This window comes from Lissotriton vulgaris, chromosome 1_1, assembly GCF_964263255.1.
Source record: "Lissotriton vulgaris chromosome 1_1, aLisVul1.2, whole genome shotgun sequence".
NCBI classification, from domain to species: domain Eukaryota; kingdom Metazoa; phylum Chordata; class Amphibia; order Caudata; family Salamandridae; genus Lissotriton; species Lissotriton vulgaris.
In genome coordinates, this window is record NC_141685.1 from 1828494631 (window position 1) to 1828517272 (window position 22642).

Here is a 22642-nt window from a genome sequence, read left to right on the forward strand (position 1 = left end):
ACCTTGTTAAAATAAATGTTTTAACCTTACTGTGTCTCTTATTTACTCCGGTTGTGGACTGGTATGAGAGTATAACAAGAGTGTTCTCACTTCCCACCATTCCTGAGATGGTCCTAAGTCGCACGTTCTAGGTTGTCTAATCATTGGTTACTTTGCTATAGGACGAAGAGCTAATGAGACACTTATGCTAGCTGTTTGGGGTTCTTCTAGGAACTGAAGTGAGTTTCTGGTGCACCACAATTCACTAATGTCCTAGGTCTCTGTGCACAGTTCTGTGTATGAGTAGAAATCCTTGCAACATTGCGCCCAACGAGTGTGGTCTTATTTTGAGACACTTGAGTAGTGCTTATATCAATCTACGACCCCCTCACTATTGTTTCCGGTTGACAGTAGTGACTGATAAAACCTACCTCTAGTCACATAGTTCAATTCAAGCTTGATATTTTAAACTGTTTTCGAATTGAATTACTACCCAGTTGTGCCTTTTTTTAATGGCCTTGTACTTCTCTATTACTGTTTCGATATGGCTGCAGTTGATATCTTAGCACACAGTCGTGTGGCTGTGCGGAATCATTTACAGGAATACCTAGTTTCTCTGGAGGGACAGTCAGTGGTTTTTGTCGTCTCTGCTGACACAGTGTACCCATATGAGTTGTTCTACTCATGGGTTACATTTCCTGCGGTAGATGCTGGTACTAGTTTATTTCACTATTATACCCCTGCAGCATATGCTCCATATCGGACAGTGGAAATTCCGATTTCTGCTTGGCAGCATGCAGTTTGGTTTAATGGCGCCCTCCCACACGTTATAACAGCGATCAGACAAGGGTCGTTGTCGATCCCAGGCGCTACTTGGCCTGATTTAGCTGCTTACACCCCGCATCCTCAGGTGGGTGCGTTAACAGCTCTGCAACTAAGACCACTGTATGCCTCTGCAGTGTCGGTTATTAGGGGTCTGGTTCATTATTTTACCCGCAACCTCCCGGGTGGGGCCCTGGGGGGTGCAGCGCATCCAGTTGGGGGGGCAGCCTCTAGCTTAGTCCTGTCATCGTTAATGCGGTCATGGGCAAGCGTCCCCAGGATAAGGATGAGATGCCTTTTTGGCTTGCTGAGAAATTCGACCAACTGGAAGTAGTATTCCCGAATACTGTGGAAGTAACAAGGACCCCCTGAACCACTCATAGGTTGATTCCTAGGACAGGGAAAATGTCATCAATGTATTAACATTCCTAGGCAATCTTCAGTATATAAAGGTGTATAGACTACTAGACTATGAGTCAGACAGTGTTAATATATATTATCTGAAACAGATAACTAATAAAAAGTGAAATAGAAAATCAGAATAAATTGTTTTATTTTTATAAAAAATGAATTAAAAAATCCTCACTCAAGGATTAGGAACAAAACATACATTGACTAAATATATATATCACAGAAAGACATTATAATAATAAACAATATAATACTGTGAGTCATAAAATCAAATTGTGGCAAAGAAATAATTTTGGGAATGCGACTAGTGGTAGCGTTTGACATGTTACGCGATCTCTTCCTTGCTAATGTCAAGGGGGGGATGCAGTAAGTTTCCAGGTCTCTAATGCTTTGAGCGATGTCCCCGATGCAGACAAACCCCGTCAGTTACCGGAAATTATTACGGAGGCTTATAAGACAGTTGGCCGTAATAGGTTGGGTGTTGAGCCTTTCTCTAAGGAAGAAAAACAGCAGCAAACCAAGCAAACGTCATCTGATACAGATGATCGCACGTAAGTTCAGAAACCGAATTGGAGTAAGAACAAAAAACATGGGAAACAGCAACAGAAACAGGGGTCCCGTCCTGCTTCACCTACACCAGCTTCTACTGAGCGTACATATGAGTTGCCCGACCGCAGTACTATTAAGTCACCGTATAAATTTCAGGTTCCAGAACAACGTTCTCCTCGCTCTTTGCAGGAAACATCGGTCTCGACCACCGGTGGAGGAGGCGGAGGCAGAGCCAGAGGTCGAGGTGCCCAACAGAGCCGTGAGCAGCCTCGCAAGGCTGACGGAAAAGGCAAGCAAGACGAGTCACAGCGACCAAGACCCCAGTTTCAGAAGAAGAAAGTTGCTGCTGTAACAGCGAGATATGCCACAGATAGTGAGAAGGCAGCTTCGGAATCTGACATGGGCGCTTACGCTGTTGGACAGCGAGGCGGAGATTACCATAGTGCGAGAGGCCCTGCGTCCACTTCTGAAGGTGACAGCGACTGACATCTTTGTGTAGTTGAGACAGCAGACACTAGAGTGCCTCCCCCTGACAGGCTTTATTTAATTGTCGTTGTAATTGAAGGTGACATTGAACGTACTATAAAAAGGGCCATTTGGGAAAATCTAACTACTACCTATGATATTTTGTTGGCAGAGGTCGATTGGCCCCCAACCTTTTTCTTAGCTGCTCTTCATGGGGAGGAGGTAATCCTCCATAGTTTCGCGCACACAGTGCCGAAAATGCAGGCGCTGCATTTTTGTCAGAAGATTGGATGAAGGCGCTTGTGCCGGCTTTTTACCATACTCCCTGTGGGTGGGACACATTTTCCCCTCGACAAGAGATTCCTTTGCGGTCAATGCCACAGCCTCAACCTCAATACCCCATGCGGCGAGAAGCAAAAGCTTCCGTTGCGGAAATCCTTGAACAATTGGAATACCAAGGTGTAATTGAAACATCTGTGTCTCCGATGAATAACCCCCTTTTTACTGTGACCAAGCCGGATGGTTCGTACCGGATGGTTCGTACCGTTTGGTATTGATTACCGCCACTTAAACTCACATTGTCATACGTGCGCGGTGCAGAATAGTTCTGCTCTTGTGGATAGTCTCGTACGTAAAAGGTTCAAAACCACACTTGACAGATCCAATATTTTTTTTGTCCACAATCTGTCCCCACTTAGTAGTCAATGGACAGCATTTACAAGTGGTGGCAAACAGTGCCACTTTCGCCGTTTGGCTATGCGCTATAAAAACAGTCCGGACGTATTTGCTGTTCGCGTTGTCTCTCTTAGAGGGTATTGAAACAGATACATGTTCGTATGTGGATGACCTTTATCTCACAGACGAATTATGGCCGCATCTGTGCCGCGTGGACTGCATAATTTGCAATTTTGCATATTTTGGCTACAAATTTAACTTTGCAAAATCTCACATTGCAGCGTACACAGTGTTGTTTCTGGGCTACCAGCTCAACAATGCAGGTCGAGGTTTGGCTCCTCACTTACTAGAGAAATGTGCACTTTTGCGAGCTCCCACAACACTGAAGAAACTACAAGGGCTTTTCAGTGGTCCTGGTACTGCTGGATTTATCTGCAGCGTTCGATACGATATCACATAACATCTTGATGGGACATCTGGCAGAGATTGGGTTAGAGGATAGGGCACTGGCTTGGCTGAAGAGTTTTCTGTCTGAGCGTACTCAATATATTAACATTGGTGACTTTCGATCTTCCGAGGTTAACATCACCAAGGGGGTGCCACAGGGCTCATGTTTGAGTCCAACTCTTTTTAATATCTATGTGGGTCCCCTGGCAAGGATTATGAGAACCTTTGGCTTTATACCAGTGTCCTATGCAGATGATACCCAGCTCCTCTTCCCATTTAAATCTCTTACATCAGAGGTGAAACAGTCTTTCCCTGATGGCATGAAGGCAGTCTCCCAATGGATGTCATCTAACTTTCTCCAGTGTAATGTGGGAAAAACTGAGGTTATGTTGTTTGGAGAGGCTAAATTGCAGTGGGCTCCAGACTGGTGGCCTTCAGACCTTGGCCTGGTCCCTGAACCAAAACTGGTGGTGAAGAATCTGGGGGTCCGTCTGGATCAAGATCTGACCCTGAAACAGCATGGGAATAGCCTAGTGGGATCATGTTTTCACTTGATAGGACTTCTCCGCAAGGTATTTCCTTTACTTCCCGATTCCACCCGAAAGACTTTGTGCAGGCCCTAGTACTAAGTCGTCACGATTACTGTAATGACCTGCTTGTAGCTGCAAATGAAGTATTGGACAAACTTCAAGTAGCCAAAAATACTGCTGCACGACTAGTCCTGAATGTCCCCCCAGGACTCCTTCTAAACCACTTTTGAAAAAGCTGCACTGGTTATCAGTCCGCCAAAGAGTGAAATTTAAGATTGGTTGTATAGTCCATAAAAGTTTACATGGACTTGAGCCTTCTTATTTGGCAGAGAAATTTGTCCCATATGTTCCTGCCCGCACTCTAAGGTCGAGTGATCAGCTTCTCCTACGCGTTCCTAGGGTAAGAAAGGTAAGACAGGGCAGTAAGGCCTTATCAGTAGTGGGGCCAGTATTATGGAACACTCTCCCTCTTGTGCTAAGACAATGTCCTGACCATTTGATGTTTAGGAAAAAGTTGAAAACTTTCTTGTTTAAGGGGTAATATGATTTTTCATTTTGTGCTTCAATATTTTCCTTCCTTATGATTTGCTATGCTCATATGTGTTTCTTTGTGTGTCCATGGCGCAGAGATACTCCTTCGGGAGTGGATTCAAGCGCGATACAAACCCACACATTAATAAATAAATAAATCCATCATTACTGGGCTTTTTGAATTCCGGGCGTACCTACATTCCCGAATATGCCCAGCTTATCAAGCCTCTGTACGCTTTGAAACAACCTTCTTTTTCCAAATCGTGCTGGCTGCCTGAGCATTCACAGCATCAGAAGTGGAGCGGTACTGCACTCCAATCCAGGCGCACAGCGATCGTGATTGTCACACGTTCGTTTTCAATAGTTTTCTCTCTTTTAACAATAATTACTTTAATCCAAAACTGTACTTCGTGCCGTTTTATTTTCTTTGTTCTTTTCACAAGTGATTTGCTTATGTTTTAACAACTTCTCATGTTATAGAAAACAATGGTCCCTATTTTCAGAGGAAGCATCACTTATATACAATAATCATACTCTAAATAGGTAGTATGTCTTTTGTCCAGCCGGACAAGAATTTATTTTGCAAATATATATAAAATTAACTTGTTAGAAACATTTAATGACAAGTGGGCACAGCCGTGACCCACAAAACAGTGAGACAACAAAGCACAGAATGGCCAAAGGGCAAAGTGAAATACGTCTGTACACTCCTATTTGAAAGTTTTAACAGACTAAGATCATTTTCTTATACACCATTGCACATTACAATATTGCATAGTCATATTGCATATGGCGTTTTTTGGTGTCTGACGTTTCGATGCCACCACTAGATACTGAGAAACACAAGGGGAGCTAGGCCAAAAGGACAAGTGGAGAGGCTGGGCCTTAGTATGAATACAGCAAAAATTGCCCCACCACCTACATTTACGTCCACATTTATGGAAAGTTGAACACGCTAACTGTCGTTATCAACTCGGTATTTTTATTTATACCAAAAAAGTTTTCATAGATTAAACTAAGTTTGTCAGAAACAAGACATCATAAACAGGTAAAGACATATTTACATTATGAATTTCAAACAAAATCGTTACACTTTTCTGCACACAAAATTGTCACAAACTAAATGTCATCATGAATCACAGAATCAAAAACAATCTAACACAGACAGTAACATTGAACATATATAACATTAAATGATAAACTCGATACAAATAAATGAAAAAATGAGTGAAGCACAAGAAAGTAGAAAGAAGAAGGGAAAATTAGAAAAGGAGCAACCAATAAATTAAAGATTCTTTGACAGCCAGCTAGTACTGGTGTATGAGTAATCCTCTCTAATTGGCCGATGCGTTTCGAATCCAGGTAATTGTTTTCCGGATTCTCATCAGGGCAAAATTATTCTGTCTGTAGGGGATAAAGGTAGGGAAACTACTTTTAATTTTTGATGGAAAAAGACCGTACTCCCTAAAATGTGGCACTCAGAAAAAGACCTACCATTACACAATAGAAGCGAATTCAAAGGAAATTTGTCGGTGCAGGCTCGAAGTGCTCATTGAGCAGTCCAGGGACAGGGGCCACCTAAAAAACGATGAGTATCCATTATCACAGTTCCATCATATAGCTGCACTAATGTACAATCATGAGAAAATGAATAAAAAAGCATACCGTCAGCTGATTCTTTACATGAAGCTGGCGGCTGCCGTTTATGTAGAAATGAACTTCTTTTGTGGGCTTTCAATGGAATATTGACCGGTAACGCTGTGTAAGGGAAAGTAAGTTTTGGCGTAAGGAAGCTAGGTCTATTAATGGCCATTGTGAACTTGAATCGTTTAGCAAGGGAACGTACCTTCGTTTAGCCGGAGTCGGTGCGTGGGAGTATCATGTTTTCATTTTGTTGTTAATGTCGGCGTATGAATCAAAGCCGTGTTCTGCTACCGCTGTTGGCAAGCGGAAAAGAATAATTAGCTATAAGCGTTAAGCCGCGAGTCTGGCAAAAGCCGAAGAAGATGCACGGGTGCACCGCTTACCTCCGTGTAGCCCGGTCAAAGCCTGCAGCGTTCTGCGTGAATCCAAAGATGGACGCTGCGTGTGTTGCCAAGGGGATAAGCCCTCAACTATGTGCTTTGCCTTGTGGGAGATGTAGTTTTCACGGATTCGTGCTGGTGCGCTATGATGGCAGATGCTAATGCTGTATGGGTGAAACGGTGGCTCCCTACGTGTTGCTTGAGGAGAAATTGAGACGGAGCTAGGGCAATCGTGTGGCGCCAAAGCACTATTTAATCAAAGTCTAGCGACTTCAGACAAACTGTTAAGGCCCTTCTGCACACTATTAAACTTGAGGATAAGGTATGCTTCCTTTTTGAGGAGCATTGTGTCCAAGTCTGCATTGTGGTGTGACGGGCGTAATGTATGTAGAACCGTCCATTTGAGGTCATTAACATCATTATTGGCATCCAAGAAATGTTCAACCATGGGGGCAGTCAAGATTTTGTTTTTGATCCGGGACCGGTGTTGGCAAATACGTGATACTGGGCATCATCCTCAGGACAACATAATATTTCATTGTTTTCTTTATGAATTTACAATTGCACTATGCCTAAATTGCAATACTGCAAGTTGGGTCAGAAGCAGGCGCGATAGCTCGGGGTCACAAGGGGCGGTTAGCCAGCTGATAGGGATCGTGTTAGTTCGGGAGTCCACTTGGATAGTCGAGATAGGGATTCCTTACAAGTGCGCAATAGCACAGTTTCAAGATCAGGAGCTCGATGGCTGGGCTTCGGCCCTGTGGCTTTGTTGCTAACAATAGATTTTATGCTAAGTGCGATTTTTGCTAATGAAAACAGCCTTGGGGTCTGGTGGCTACTAGGATTCATAATGGGAGCTTCAGTAGCCAGATTCTCTGGTCCAATATATACTAAAGTTAAGTGGTCATCCCAGGTGGCGATGGATATGTTGAGCATATCAACTTGCCCTTGCCTTTGGTATTACCCTAAATTTACTGGTAACAGCCTTAATCGTTAGTGAGGTGAATGTGGCGAGTGCTGCACTCCCCACAGTATCTTAAATTGTAACTGCAAATTGACTCTGAGGGAGACCCAGACTCATCGATACCTGCTTGTTCAAAACTCCTTTACCCTCTTCTGGATAGCCAGGACCAGGCTCCGCTTCAACTTCTAACTTTGCAGTGATTTGGTACTGGAGAATTTTGTTTAACCATGTTTGATGCTTCTCCCAAGCAGATAATCTTTCTTCTATGCCTGCTGCTCCATAAGCAACCAGTAGAGGATCTTAATGGATCAGCCGTAACAGCAGTGCATTTATTACCAGTACACGTGACAGAAAGCATCAAAGCTTGACATTGGAAAGTCTATCGATAGAGGCAGAAGCTTTGTATTAAATCTTTGACCGATAGTCCCTCTTGAGAGGGTCATTGTAGGAACGCCTCCGCCTTTGCACAATAATTCCAAATGTATCGCCTTTTTCTCGACATTTCTGTTGGCTTTAGAACCCTGTGCACTTTACCCCTGCTAACCATTAGTAAAGTGCATATGCTTTCCCTTTAAACAGGATTGAATTAGTTCGGTTTGTGTGCAGACTCACAAGACATTTAGGCCTTTGTGAGTAGCTTTGCTCACATGAAAATCTTCATGCTAGTAAAACCTTTTAGAAGTGCAAACTAACGTTTGCAGGTGTAAGCCAAACCTACACTTGTCAATAGTGTGGCGAATCAAGCCTGTAACATTTTGACTCTGGCTAGACCTTACAGAGTTACTTTGTATGTGCAATGCACTTTTCTAGTCATTGGTATAGCATTTGGTATATGCTCAGTTATGACAAACTAGAAAACAAAGGCAATGTAGTGCCCCAGAATTACACAATGTTGCCAAATGGGGAAGATCTAACTGTGGGCAGTCTTGTTGATCCTCCATTGACATACTTGGCACTGGAGCTGTGTTTAGGTGCAGTAACATGCTGTGAGATGTAGTGAATGCTTAAAAGTAAATTTCACTGGGGCATAGCCAGGCAGTCTAAGATGGCAGTCACATTCTGAGTGCTCTGTGACTTCCTCCCCATCTGCCACCATCAGCCACACTAACCTAGCTTCCTAGGGAGGTCAACTCTCCTGACGCCACGAGAGGGGGCTCCTTTATCCTACTCAACGGACTCTGACGTCTGGACACCCAACACCTGCTCAATGGCGAGGGTTGAGACTCACATAGAGGGACTAGGCACCACTACCAGGCAATACCCATCTGCTCGTGTTGCGTGCCCCCCTAAGCATTCAAAGGTGGGCAAGCGGGCTCAAGGCAGTGATATTGAAGAACTTATCGTTGGGTGGGACCCGGGGCCGCTGACCGCCTTGGCAAGGCCGAATCAGTCAGCGAAGGCGAACACCAGCTGCTGAAGCCAATAGGACACCAGCTGCTGGCCATCACTAAGGGGAGGAGGATACCAGTGTGGGCCCCTGTCAAACACCTAGCAGGAGGTCACAGGGCTGGCGGGGTAAAGTACCCTTGGAGGGTGTGGCCAGGTGTGAAGGGGGCCCGATGTGACTGTGTGGCCCCTTTAATTTGGACTGTTGCAGAGGAGAGATCTCTATTTGTGGAGCGGTAAGGAAAACCAGACAAAGGCGCCGGGCCAAGATGGATAAATACACAATCCTGCCTAGACACTGTTAATATTGAAAAAGACGATGTCATTCTTAATAATATGTTCATATGTAAGCATGAAATCCCATCTATATTATTCACCTGGTATGAACTCTCCTTTAACCGTGACTTAGAAATACTTATTCAGGCAGGCTCTGCGAGCAAGGCCTGAGGTTACTAATTGACAAGTCAAAGGTGGGATGGCACACAGCCAGCAGAGAAACGTGCGAACAGGAAACTCCGAACGATCCCTATGATAGGCCAGCAACACCACAATGGTCCACGGAGATTAGCTTCAATAAAGATCACATGGCTGGAGGGGTGCTCGCATTACCAAAACACCATGAAGTCCGATGCCACACGGAGTTGGGAACACACAGACAATCAGGACACAGCACATGCAGTGATCACACACCTCATTGACATCTGTACAAGCTACTCACTGGCCCCACTGTGTCCATGCTAGATTGAGGCTCGTCTGCATTTGCTATCAAGGCCTTATTTAGGACTCCAAAGATGAGGCCCACATTCTTTACCAAAAAAGTATCAACAAACATTTTATGATACCCAGTGAAATGTATAAAACATTGCTCAGATTGATTGTACTTTGAGAGTCTCCTCAAACCCGCTTCTGTAACAGTACTCCCAGTCGTAGCATTTAATTAATCCAACTGTTCCTGTTTTGCCAAACGCCTCTTGTCTTGTGTTTTTGCATGGTAAATTCATATTCGGGCAACATCCCCAATAGTCTCGCCCAGGGACATCTCTCCATCGCAGCGCCACTCAGTCTGAGGACCTAGCGACCATTCTGTCAGCCGTCCAGTCCTCCAAGTCAGCTGTGGAATCCAAAATAGGGGACGTTAAGGTACATGTATCACTCATACGCCAACCGTAGGGTGGCTGAAATGGTGAAGGAAGTAAATAATCCACTCTCAATGCAGGAGGACAAAGTAACCTTCTTGAAAACCACAGTAACAAGGCTTCTTTCCAGCAGTAACACTAAAAAAGTCTGGTAGGAGATGCCAAAATTAGATAGTTGCCGAATAACTTTTGCTTTGTGGGCTAATCAAAGGACATTGAATCTAAAGATCCAGAGACCTTCCTGGAGCAGCAGTTGCGGACATCTTTACGGTGGGCCCTCTCTCTGTGGTTCATGAGCGAGCGCATTGCTTGCTGGTGCTGCGACTGCCATCACTAGTACTTCTTTGGAATCCAGACACTGCATGGGAGTGGGTGGTGAAGAAGAAATACCTGCTAGGCTTACACAATGGAGGGGAGATATCAGAGGTCCGACTGACCCAATACCCGTGCATCATCGGTGACCGGACCCTCAGGCAACAGACCAGATCCTGTGGGGACGGGGAGCGGCAGCACTGAGGCTCCCCAAGATTCGGCCTACGGGAAATGAGCCCCTAGAGGATGATCACACCAGACAGACATCCCTCCATGGGGTCCTCTTACCCGGAAGATATCAGACAATAGTCCCCTTGACTGACCGGGTACTTTGCAGTTCCCTGTTCTTTGATATGGCTTTGTGCAGCTGTTTAGTTTATGATCCTTTGTACTGGAGGAGGTCCATTTCCTTTGCTTTTCCTTTTTTATTTGGTAGATTCATGGTTGGGTTTAAAAGCAGGGTTAGGGCGATAGATACTTCTGGCGTGGAAGTGTTGGGAGGGAGGTTGTTGGGGGATAGGGAGTTTGTTGTTTTCCCTGTTTCACAGTTGTTCAGTTTACTCTATTCTAGCCAGCTCCACTCAACAAAAAACGTGATGCACACTCCGTCATACTCAGCGGGGGAGACACACTTACTGACCCCATGTCCTACTGGTTGTCCGGCTAAGAACCACAATTGTATCCCCCTGGTCTGTCTCACACAGAAAACAACTAACATGTCTTGGAACGTCAGCAGGCTCTATCACCAAATTAAACATACTACAGTACTTTGATATGCCAAACGCACCCAACCCATGATCCTTATGCTCCGAAAAACACACATTTCTTTGGTATGGTCTGGCCCTTCTTTCCCAAATGTTGATACAACAGAGGTCTATCACTCTGGGAACATCAGGGGCTCTAGAGAGGTGGCCACACTTATTCACACTTTCTTCCCATAGAAAGTGACATCAGTGACACACCACGGACATTCATGGCCACTCTGTACTTACCAAGGGACTGCTGGAGGGGCATCAATATAATTTCATTAGTATCTACATTGTACCACTCCGCGCCTCTTCCGCCCTCAAGACAATTGAGACGCCCATGCTGGCCCTTCATCTCAGCATCACAATAATTGGCCCCGAACCAATAACTACGGGAGTGGATGGAATTATTAGGGCTATACAATATCTGAAGGGTTGTGTCACACACATCAGAGACACACAAAACTCAATCCCGTATTAACCTCGTCCAACTCCCCGGAACTGACTCCCTTCTGGTGCGAGCTGCTTAACTTCACCAAAAAAGCATCTCTGATTACTCCCCTGTCTCCCTTCTGTATGACCTCCTGCACAATGGTCTAAAACCCATCTGGGCCATCAATACTTGGCACCTCATGGACCCCACAGTTCAAGTAATTTTTATCTACCAAGATCGAAGCATTCTTTGAAAAAAACCAAGACTTGGTTTCATCAGCCATCACGCTCTGGGAGGCAAGCGCGGTTACCATCAGAGGCATGGCTAAATATTACATCAGACCGCAGGAGAGGAGCAGACCGCTCCTCTCTCCTCCATCGAAAACCAAATCGTCCGCCTGGAGCAGGAAACCCAGGGGTACGGCTTGGATAACTCCAATAGACGGTTGTTGCTGATTCTTACTTTCCTCAGACAGGTGACCCTAGACGAGGCCTGCCATTGTTGGCTGTCAAAGCCCAGAGGGATCTACAAATGCAGGAACAAGGATGGGATATTACTGACTTGCTACTGGAGATCCGGTGTGCAGAGTGGTTCTGGCTTTGCAGGATCCCGCAGGTCAGGTGGTCCACCGGACATCGGTAATTGTAGTGGCTTTCGCTGAATATTACTGCAAGCGTAATACCTAACACCCTTGCTCAACTGCTAAAAAAATTAAACCGCTACACTCAGAGATTCCCTTCCACACCCTATCCACCACCGTGAAGGATGCCTTACTGGCCAACCTCACTATAAAGGAGATTCATAGGCTTCAGGAAGAGCCTAAAGACGTGGCTATTTGCCAAAGTCTGAAATCCCGGCGTCTATAATCCAGCTTTCTAATCTGTTAATTCCATTTGACTCGTTTTCTCTTCCAAAGCACCAGGATACCTACAGGGTGACAGTTGAGCTATATAAGAACAACATACAATACAATACTACAATTGAGAAGGCTATCCTGGCGATTAACCTGGGAGAAAAAAGTCAGGCCCAGATGGCTTCCCTCCAGGATTCTGTCACAAAGGCCATCCTAGTCCCTCATTTACATGTTTTATACAGAGACTCTCACAAGATGGGAATCTTCCCGATGGAGGTGGACTCCGCGACTATAGTCTTCATTCTAAAGACTAATGATCCGCAACCCACTTGCGAGAACTTCTGCTCCATTTCCCTGATCAACAGGAAGCTTAAAATCCTTTCAAAACTTCAGGCTATTCTCCTTACTCAAGCTTTGGTCCACCTGGATCTCAGTGGCTTCATACCAAGCTGCAGTATCAACCACTGTATCTGGTGAGTGCACATAGCAGTGGCCCGGTCTGGTGAACTCCGATGTCCCTGTGCCCTGTTTCTTAATGATTTCGAGAAAGCATTTGACATGATTGACTGGGCCTTCCTGGAGGGGGTGTTGGAGCTCATGGTATTCAGCCCAAGGTTTTGCTCCCTTGTGTGACCCCTGTATGCACAACCAACCGCCCAGGTCTTAATAAATGTAATGTAATGTAATTTGTACTTGTAAAGCGCACTAATACCCCAACTGGGGTGTCCTGGTGCTGTAACGCATACCGCTGTGGAACCCTTCCTGACTTTTCCCTGTGAAATGTGCACTCCTGGGCACCCCCAAGGTGAAGCCAGACATCCCAGCACTGTTGGGGACGTTGTGGAGATTAAGCAAGCTATTGCCCAGAGTTGCAGAGTGGGACCCATGATTGGAATAGGCACCGAGGCGAGAATTATCAGGTCCGAGGAAATTGAGCCCAAGACCCGCCGAGGCGGGATTTGAATCCTGGTCCCGGGCCATACCGGGCCAGCCTTTTCTATCGAGAGAGGGACCCACCAGGGCTGCCCCCTTCTCCCAGTGATTGAGCTGCTGGCATGGCGCAGCTCAGATGTCCAGTTTGGTTTGGTGTGAGGGGATAGACGATAAAATCGCACTCTAATCAGATGATGCCCTAGTGTTCCTAACTAAACTCCCTCCTTTCTGACCCTCGGTGCCTTAAACTGCTAAGCTTCTACAAAGAGACTTTAGGCCTTTGCTTGAACTGAAAGGAATCCCTCCTAGTGCCAATCACTGGCAACTTAGACTCGACCTCCTGGCATGGTCCATTCTAGCCCGACACCTCATTTTTTTAAATACTTGGGCATCACCATTGCCTTAGAACCCCTCTTTACACAACACTTGAACCTCACACCCCTTCTTCCTCAAGTGAAGAAAGACCTCTTTTGCTGGCGTGGCATGCTGCTTAATATCCTCAGAAGCGTGTCACTTTTCAAAATAATGGTGCCCTTTCGCTATATATATATATATATATATATATATATATATATATATATATAAGGTCACGAAGGTTGACCCTGAAAATCACTCCTCCTTCTGGGCAGTCAAGGCCCCCGGCATCGCCGACGCCAAATGTCATCTCTTGACATATGATGGAGGGATGGCAATGGGTGACCTAGAACTATACTTTTGCATGGCCCAAGTGCTGGTGGTAAATGAATGGCTAGTGGAGGGTGTCATGATCCGGCCTACCCAGTGGAACTCTCCCTCCTGGAGCTGGACAAACAAAAGGGGCCTCGTATTAGGCAACCCAATCCCCAAACACCTCCCCGAGGCCATCAAGCCGGCGCTCCTGACCTGGCAGACTTTGCTGTGGGCCATGAGGAGACATTCAGTAGAGCCCTTCACCCCTTTTGAGACAGCAGGTCCCTCTGTCACACCACACAATTAGAGAGCTTCAACAGATGGGACAAGATCTGGATCTCCACTCTGGGGGACATTTGGCTGGGTGGTCACATGCTTTTTTTTTTTTTCAAAAGCTACAAAACCAGTTTTAGCTCTCAAATACAATTTGACCAATACCTTCAGCTCAGACATGCCCTGGCAGTGTACCAGTCTAACACCCTTGTCCAGTACAAGACTGTTTGTAATCTCTGCATGCGAGTAAATACTCTAAAATTCTAAGGATTCAATAGTATTATTTTACAGAGGTGTGCCTTTCTCCCCATGCCTAGAACATCTGCATCATCATCAACTGCAAACTCGACATGACTGCCCAAATTAATACTTCCATACCCTAAAGATTTTCAAATGGCTCGCAATCAGCACCCAGAAAACCGTGACATGCTCTGGTCACAAGCAAGCTCGATTATAAGAACAATCTCTGTGCCGGGATCAACAAAAAACTCATCAGAACCTGTGGACCATTCAGAGCTCAGAGGCCAGAATCACTCAACCTCCCACTCCGCGCTCCCATCACACTGCATTTGAAGGAGCTCCACTGGCTCTGCATTCACAAACGAGCGCAATCCAAATTCCTCCCCAGCAATTTCAAGGCATTGCATAACACTGGTCCAGCATACCTCAACAAATGCATCTGATGTCCCAATCCATCCAGATGCCTTCGCTCGTCCAGACTCCTACTTGCACAAATTCCACACATACAGAAAACCAGATCCGGCAATCAAGCCATTTCTTATATTGCTCTTAAAGCATGAAACGGCCTACCACTACACATAAGATCCTCTTGCTCACTTCTTAAATTCTGCAAGAAGCTGAAGACCTAGCTATTCGAGTGTCCCAGTAGGCCCTATGCGAGACTAAACTCACACCTGCTCAGCACCAGGATACCCTTCCGGGTTATTTTGTGCTCTACAAATCTGCATGACGTAATCATTTGAGCGCCTTCTTAATTCAACCCTCTCACAGCAAAACTCCTTATGGGCTCTTTCGGGAAGGGGGTGATTGCTTAAATCTACCACACACTGGTGCACAACGCCCTTGAGCAACTAGGATACCTGAAGCAGAAATGGGAAAGCTGGGTGGGGTCCCTGGATGACGCTGGCTACAGTGCGCAAACCAACAGCAGTCTTTTGCCTTTTGATTGTTCATTTTATTACCGTGCTCTAAAGTTTCCACCCCTGATGGCAGAAAATTACGTGATGTGATGTAATTTTGTGTAACAAGCGTAGTTTGAAATGACCAAAATGATGTGTAATTGCACAGAGTTAGCAGAAACGTATCGACAATGTGTAGAACGTCAAACATTCTAAAGAGTGCTTTGAAGCCACTGCTATGATGAGAAAGTCATAAATACCATTAGCTAAGCTCACAAATTGGCAACAAAACTTTCAGCCGATTGATATGAAATTTCTCGATCTATTAAATTCACATCAAAGAAAAAAATTGTTAGCTGTGCTCTTCACTCATAAATATTTACCGTTTTACACCCCCAGTGTTTGTGTGTTTGTGGCTTGAAAGCTTACAAAGTGTTTAAATCCTCTAACTGAATTTTACAGAATGATTTGGAACAAGTGCTACGTCAGATTGGGGATAAAGATCAGAAGATTCAAAATTTTGAAGCCTTGTTAAAGAAGAGCAAAGAAAGTATTTCACTTCTGGAAAAAGAGAGGGAAGATCTCTATGCTAAAATTCAAGCTGGTGAAGGAGAGACTGCAGTTTTAAATCAACTACAAGAGAAAAACCACACTTTGCAAGAACAGGTAAACAGTTATTAAGTGTTTTTTTCCATTTACCAACAATAACAGTGTTAATGATATTTGTGTCTATATGCTATTTCTTTCTTTTTTGCTTGATCTAAAATTCACTGTCCCATTTACTACTCAATACCTTTTCCATTATTTATGTAAACACATCTTTACCTCAACATAAATGTTTATTTACATTTCAATGACATACCTTGGCTCAGAATAAACATTTGATGATATGTTGTTCAAACTTTTAAAAGATACTTCTTTCCTTATTATGTCTCTCAGACGTATTGTCTTTAATTGTGACCATCAGTTATGTTTTGTATTTGGCATATCCTGAACCCCCAAAGATCCTTTTGTTAAAAGGTTTGCATTCAAAACTACTTTTTACAAGGCATTATCTTTTTCAGAACTCAGGAAGCTTTCGCTGCATAAAGATAGGCTAGCTATCGTCCTCCATAAGCAGTATTGTCATTTAAGGATTGCCATCCTCTTCCATACATTGCATTATCATTTAGGCCCTTACCACATACCATTCTAATTCCTGGCTTATGAAGTAGGTACTGTGCAGGCCTGATCAATGCATCACACCACACAGCTCAATTCAGTATGTCCCTCTTCTGACATATGGAGGTCTCTGACTCTGTCCTGCACATGGGAAACAACTCAAGCAGCCGTTTCCTCTAACCTTGCACAAGGAATCCATGCTGGACCTCCCTCCAACGCTCTCCTCTTCCTCACAGGGTACACTTGTCTTGGCAAGCAAGCAGGCAAGCACTGGTGCACCACGCTCAACCCAACAGCGAGATTAGCAGGCTTAGGACCCCATTCCTGGTCAGCTGTAAAAGTCTTGCAGAGCTTCCCCTTGTTGGAAACTAGCTCTTTATACAGTGTACCAAAAAGAGCTCTATTGTCTAGAAAGCCAGGTATCCCCATAATACTGTACAGAGGTTTGGTTTAACAAACCCAAGTGGCTCCATTTTTGGTAGTGTGGTCGAGCAGCCTTAGGCTTATCAGAGGGGTTTGTTAGGCAATTGTTGCGCACTCAATAAGCAAATCCGATACCAATTCATGAAAATAACATAGATTTTTATATTAATTTAGACTCTAAGATCTTCTAGATCAGGTAGGTAATTTTCGAGTTGACGATTTTCAGAAACATAAACTACAGCTGTCAGAATTGATGCAGGAGCCTTGAACGCAGTAATATTATCCTTTGGGAGAAACATAGACTACATAGTGCCACTTGCAAATGACTTACTCGACTGTTCTTCTGTACTTGAGGTAAGTAGAGGCCAATGTCCAAGAAAGCACTAAGTGTTCAAGGTTAACCTGCCCTGGGGTGTCTGGGTGCAGAGGTGCTTTCAGCAGTGGTAGCCTTGAACACTACAGGTTGAAGTCAATGGGGAACAGTACCTGCAAAGAAAGGCTGCAAAGATGAACTGGGTGACCAGTCTGGCCGAACCAAAGGGAGTCTCTGCTCTTGAGGGTCTCAGGACCACATAGACACTGTTGGTTTCCAACGAATCGGACTGGGAGGCCCGATTGCATAGGAATGTATTCCAACGGGTCAGCAAGTTTGAGGCTCTCACAGTTCTCGGTGTACCTGCCGAAGAGGGTGAAAAAACACAGCAAGACTATTTCTGGTGTGGAGTTTACCTCTGTTGGAGTCTTTCGACCTGCAGGTCAGTTTTGGAAGTGGTGGTGTTTGACTGAACAAGCCTTGGTGCTTGCAACAGACCCCGGTACCCCAGGTATTGATACAGGGAGCCTCCAGGGTTGATCATTGTCTTGAAGACTGGGAAGGTCAACATATCTGGCCTCTGGACACTCAGTGACCTCCTTCTGGGCTTCTGCTGCGTAGGTGGACCCGTTGGTCAGCAGATAGGTTACCCGGACTAGGCATTCAATACCTGCAGGCAAGTGGTGCTTCCACTTCAAGGGGGATGCTGGCTGGTTGGTTAAATGCAGGCAGCCTTCCAAAGCTTTTGGAAGATGCACAGCTGCAGGACAAGTTAGTCTTTGCAATTGTCGCGACATGAGCAGGAAGGCAGTGTTTGGCACTAAGCCCTCAGCTAGTCCACAGTTCTTGTGTTCTTTGGCTCTTCTTGGTCCTCCTTCTTTAGTCAGGCAAATCTGAGTTCCTGGTCTCGGGTGGGGGGGGGGGGGGGGGGGGGGGGAGGGGCATGGGCATGGGCATGAAATCTCAAATTAGGGGAGTGAAGGGTAGTAGCCAATGGGCTTCTTACCCTTGGGCTCACTACACCCCCAATATGACTGCTTCCTGCAAGGAGTGGGCATAACCCAGTACAGAGTTTCAAATTCCACCAAAACCAAGATCCTTCTTTCAAGGAGCACATCGGGTAGCCCATCTTAGGGGTGTGGCTAGCCTGGCATTGCAATACGCCTACTGCATAGCTACTTTCTAGTATCTCCTGGTGCCAAATGGGCTTCAATGCAGGAGGGGACATCTCCCAGGTCTGGGGAAAGCCAGGGTCGTTAATCAAAGGCGGCAGGGGCTTTGAAAGCCCCTGGCCTTGATATGCTACATAACTAGCCATCCTACTAGAGGCGTTGTGAAAAGGCACTGTTTCTTGCCTCCGAGTGTGGCCTCTAACCCGCAAGGATTCAGAAACCTGTCTGGTGGCAGAGTGGATGATACTAGTCAGCCAGCTCACCAGATAGTGGTAGGATTTTCAGGGGTCACTTGTACGGTCATAATACATCTTGTACTGGCAACAGTACAGATATATTAAGACAAGAAGTTTGATACTAAACACCATAGGTTTTAGTAAAGCCATACTGTAACTAGGGAATTTGTAATCACCACTGCCCAGTACATATAACTAAGATTGCTTCCCTGATCACTTGTTCCATCAAGTAATTGAACTAGACAGCACAGGCGAATATCTGCTCATGCAGATATGCCTTCACATGTAATAAAATGCACCCTGTCTTAGGGCTAAAAGGCTTACTGTAGGGGTACTTACATATATTACATGCAGTGACTTTGGCATGGCACACAGTGAGTGTGCCGTCATGTTTTCCCTTATGGTTCGCACCATGGCACACAGTCTGCAATGGCAGCCTGTATTCAATTTGTATGGGGGGTCCCTTAAAGTAGTATGATACATGCTGCATCTCTTAGGGACCGTCTTCAGTGTCCATGCCCTAGGTCCCAGGGGTACCACTTACTAGGAACTTAGAGGTGCTAAAGTGTGTGGCAGATGTGTTGCAGTTGGACCATTTTATCTTGTTTTTAGAGACAGAGCACTGACAGTGGAACCTGGTTAGCAGGGACCCAGTGCACATCAGTTGAAAAACAACAATGCACTTTCCTACTCAACACTCCCCATACCAGGGCCCCTTGCAAACGAAAGAGAATGAAACAAACCTTTCCCAAGAGAGTCTTCATTGTGAAAGTGGACAAACTTGAAAAGGCCATCTGCATGGGTATGTTCTGTCTCAGATCTGTGTTCCACTGTAAAGTGCATTCCCCGTAGGGAGATGTACCACCTCGTTAATTTTGGATTCCCCCCTTCATTTGCATCAGCCATCTGAGAGGCATGTGCTCATATTGAACAAGGAAGTGAGCCCCCGACAGGCAGTGTCTCGACTTCTTCATGGACTAAACCACAACAAAGGCTTCCTTCTCAATGGCAAAACAGTCCTGTTCCTTGGGGAGTAACCTCCTGCTAATAAAAGCAACAGGCTGGTGCTGTCCATCATAGTTTGTTTGGGGTAGAACTCCCCCCTATCCCATGCTCAGAGACATCAGTCTGTACAATAAATGAACTGCTGTGTATATTCTGGTGCTTTTATAATTGGTGCTGAGCACATTGCTTCCTTTAGATTGTTTTGACAGCTCACTATCCAGTTTACATTCTGTGACTGCTTCTTGGATGCCAATTCATTAAGGATTGCCACATTGGTGCCATACACCTTCACAAATCTCCTGCAGCACCTGGTGAAGCCAAGGAACGCCCTGACTTGAGTCTGGGTAGTTGGAGCTTCCCAGTTCAGAATAGTCTGGATCTTGCACTGTAAGGGTTGAACTTGGCCTCCAGCTACAATGTGGCCCAGGTATACAACAAAGCCCTGCCCTATCTGGCACTCACTTGCCTTGATAAGGATGCTGCATGGCCCCAATGACCTTTCCAGATGGATTAGGTATTTCCGGCCAGGTGGAACTAAAGACCGCAATATCCAGATATGCTGCACTAAAAGACTCCATGACTCTGTTCACCAGCCTTTGGAAGGTGGCAGGGGAGGGGCATTCTTTAACCGCATCGCTGCTGCGGCGATTTTTGCGCTGCGCGGCTTTTTTCTCTTTTCCGCGTTACATGACGAGCTCAGCTAGTCATCAGCACACGCTACCCGTGGCTGATGACGAGCTGAGCTCGTCATCAGCATCGAAGGGGTTAAACCAAAGTAGACTGGTAATGTCTGTCAGGGGTGGAGAATGTGGACTCATATTTTTGCTCCTGGGGTCATCCCAATATGCCAGTACCCTGATGTCAACTCTAAACTAATGAGAAACTTGGCTGCCCCTAACCTGTCAATGAGCTCATTTGCTCTTGGAATCTGGCGTCCATCTGTCTACTTGACAGCATTGAGACCGCTATAGTTCACACAAAACCTCCGCTCTGGATTTCCTTCCTTGGAATGAAGTTGGAGGATTAAGACAATTGGGCTGGCCCAGGGACTCTGGGGGTTCAATCATCCTCCGTTCCAGCATCTTGCTGACTTCAACTCTGATGCTTTTTTCACATGGCCAGACTGCCCAAATATTTTTTTCTGGACCGGTATTAGTTGCCAGTTTCCATATCATGTGTGCACCAGGTTGTCTGACCATTGGTCAAAGAAAATAGCCCAGCATAGTGCCTTAGGACTATCCTGCAGTCAGTCTGCGGTTAGGCAGTGAGGATGTCTTAAAAGACAATTCCCTCAACAGACCCCTCTTGAGGGTTGTTGGAGAGGAGGCCTTAATTCCCGATCCTTATCAGTGACCATCAGCATGGTCACATCAGCCCTGTCATGATAGAGTTTAAGGCTGTTCACATAGATAACCCTCTTGGGGCTCCTGGAAGTACCTAGGCCCACCAGATAGGTGACATACCTGTCCTTTCTAGGGTAGAGTAGGGTAGGGCCCACTCTACTTGTCCTGGAGGTCCCTAGGTGCCACAGGATCTAATACGCATCCCTTCTGCAGTGATTGGAACTCCAGCAGGGCAGCCTTTTGGTCAAACCATTGCTTCTGGAGCTTCTGGTTTGTGTCATGCACTCACCTGGTTACAAACATGGAGACGATACTGGAGCGGATTCTGAACCTCCTATCCCAGCAGGGCCTGACCAGTTCAAGGAATAGTTTCACCCTAAACGCCAACGCCCTTGGGGTGGGGGAGGGGAGAGAAAAAGGGGTGTTGTGGTAAAATATAAAAAAAAACTTGCAATACTGGTTCCAGTCAGCAACTGTACAATACAGCATTAACTGGAAGCCCTCTTATTCTGCTAGGTAGATGTCCACAGGACCGTGACCTCTGGGTTAGCAAAGATGCAATGCACTAGATGCAATGCACTGGCAATTACCAACAACACACCAAGCCTCTCAAACAACATATTTAAAAATATTTCGGTAACATAGACTTAGTCTCTTTCAGAAACACTGTAAACAGAAAAACTGTAACCACAGGGTGGAGTTGTACACACTCAAGAAATAACTCAAAATACCAATTTGATATACTGGCACTCCCAAGGAAACACTCAGAACATAGATTGGAGTTAATGAGACTCCCAAGGAAACTCAAAACTTGACTTTCGCTTCTGGTTTAATACATGAATCAAGCGCTTGAAGGAAAGTTTTTAAGGTGCTACTGTTTATCAGAGAAACACAGATTCAAGTCTCTAATCCTTTTAAATAATCCAGTTCAATGGCCAGGGTTGCAGGAAGAATCTGGAGCAAAGACATTCAAAGTGAACTGGAGGCTAGTCAATGAGAGGGAACTTGAAGGCAAGTATATGGTCTTGAGGACGGAGATACTCCGGCCTGCATACTTCTGTAAAAAGAAAGTGTGCACTAACCTGAAATCAAGTACTTAGCCTAGTACTTCAACTTGTCATAAGTCTGAAGAAGGACTCAAGGTCTCAAATCAGAAAGTCACTGAGGAACCGGAGCAGCTGAGCAGGAGCCAGTGATGAAGGACGAATGGAGGGACCTTGAGCCTAGGGAATCACCGGAGGAACCTGAACTGCAGCAGAGAAGAGCTGTGCTCATGACCCGTCAATTCTTCAGGTGAGTGGGCATGGAGGATGCTTGTTAAGCAGAGAGCGTAGGCCAAGTAAGGAGCTCAGGCTAGGGTGTGGATTATATATAGGCGCAGGGTCCAATGGACACAACAAGTTCACATGTGACACGTGGGAATCTGGAAGGTTCTCCAAGACGCCTGAAGGAAGCATGTTTTAGTTCACAAGCCTTTCAGAAAGAGTAGGCGCAAACTAACGTATGGAACCTATTAACAGGAAACAAATGTTTTGTTTGGTCTGAATATGTTTAATTGAAACACTCTAAAACCCCTGTGTCATTGATTCATGTGTTCAGGGAATGTTTGCAAGCTCAGGCGTAATGTAATCGGGGGTGGGAGGAGGGTAAACTTGAGCATGGAATCATAGCTCACCATGGGGTAACCAAACATGAGCTCTGTGCACCAGGCT

The 22642-nt window shown here is 45.4% G+C and overlaps 1 protein-coding gene across 1 annotated transcript in view; it reads left to right on the plus strand.

The window, feature by feature from the left end:
• Window positions 1-22642, plus strand: part of EEA1 (early endosome antigen 1) — a 641400-nt gene that overhangs the window by 222719 nt on the left and 396039 nt on the right. Inside the window, exon 14 of the mRNA XM_086919279.1 lies at window positions 15740-15943. Coding sequence (XP_086775405.1) covers window positions 15740-15943 — 204 coding nt within the window. The remainder of the gene's footprint in view (window positions 1-15739; window positions 15944-22642) is intronic.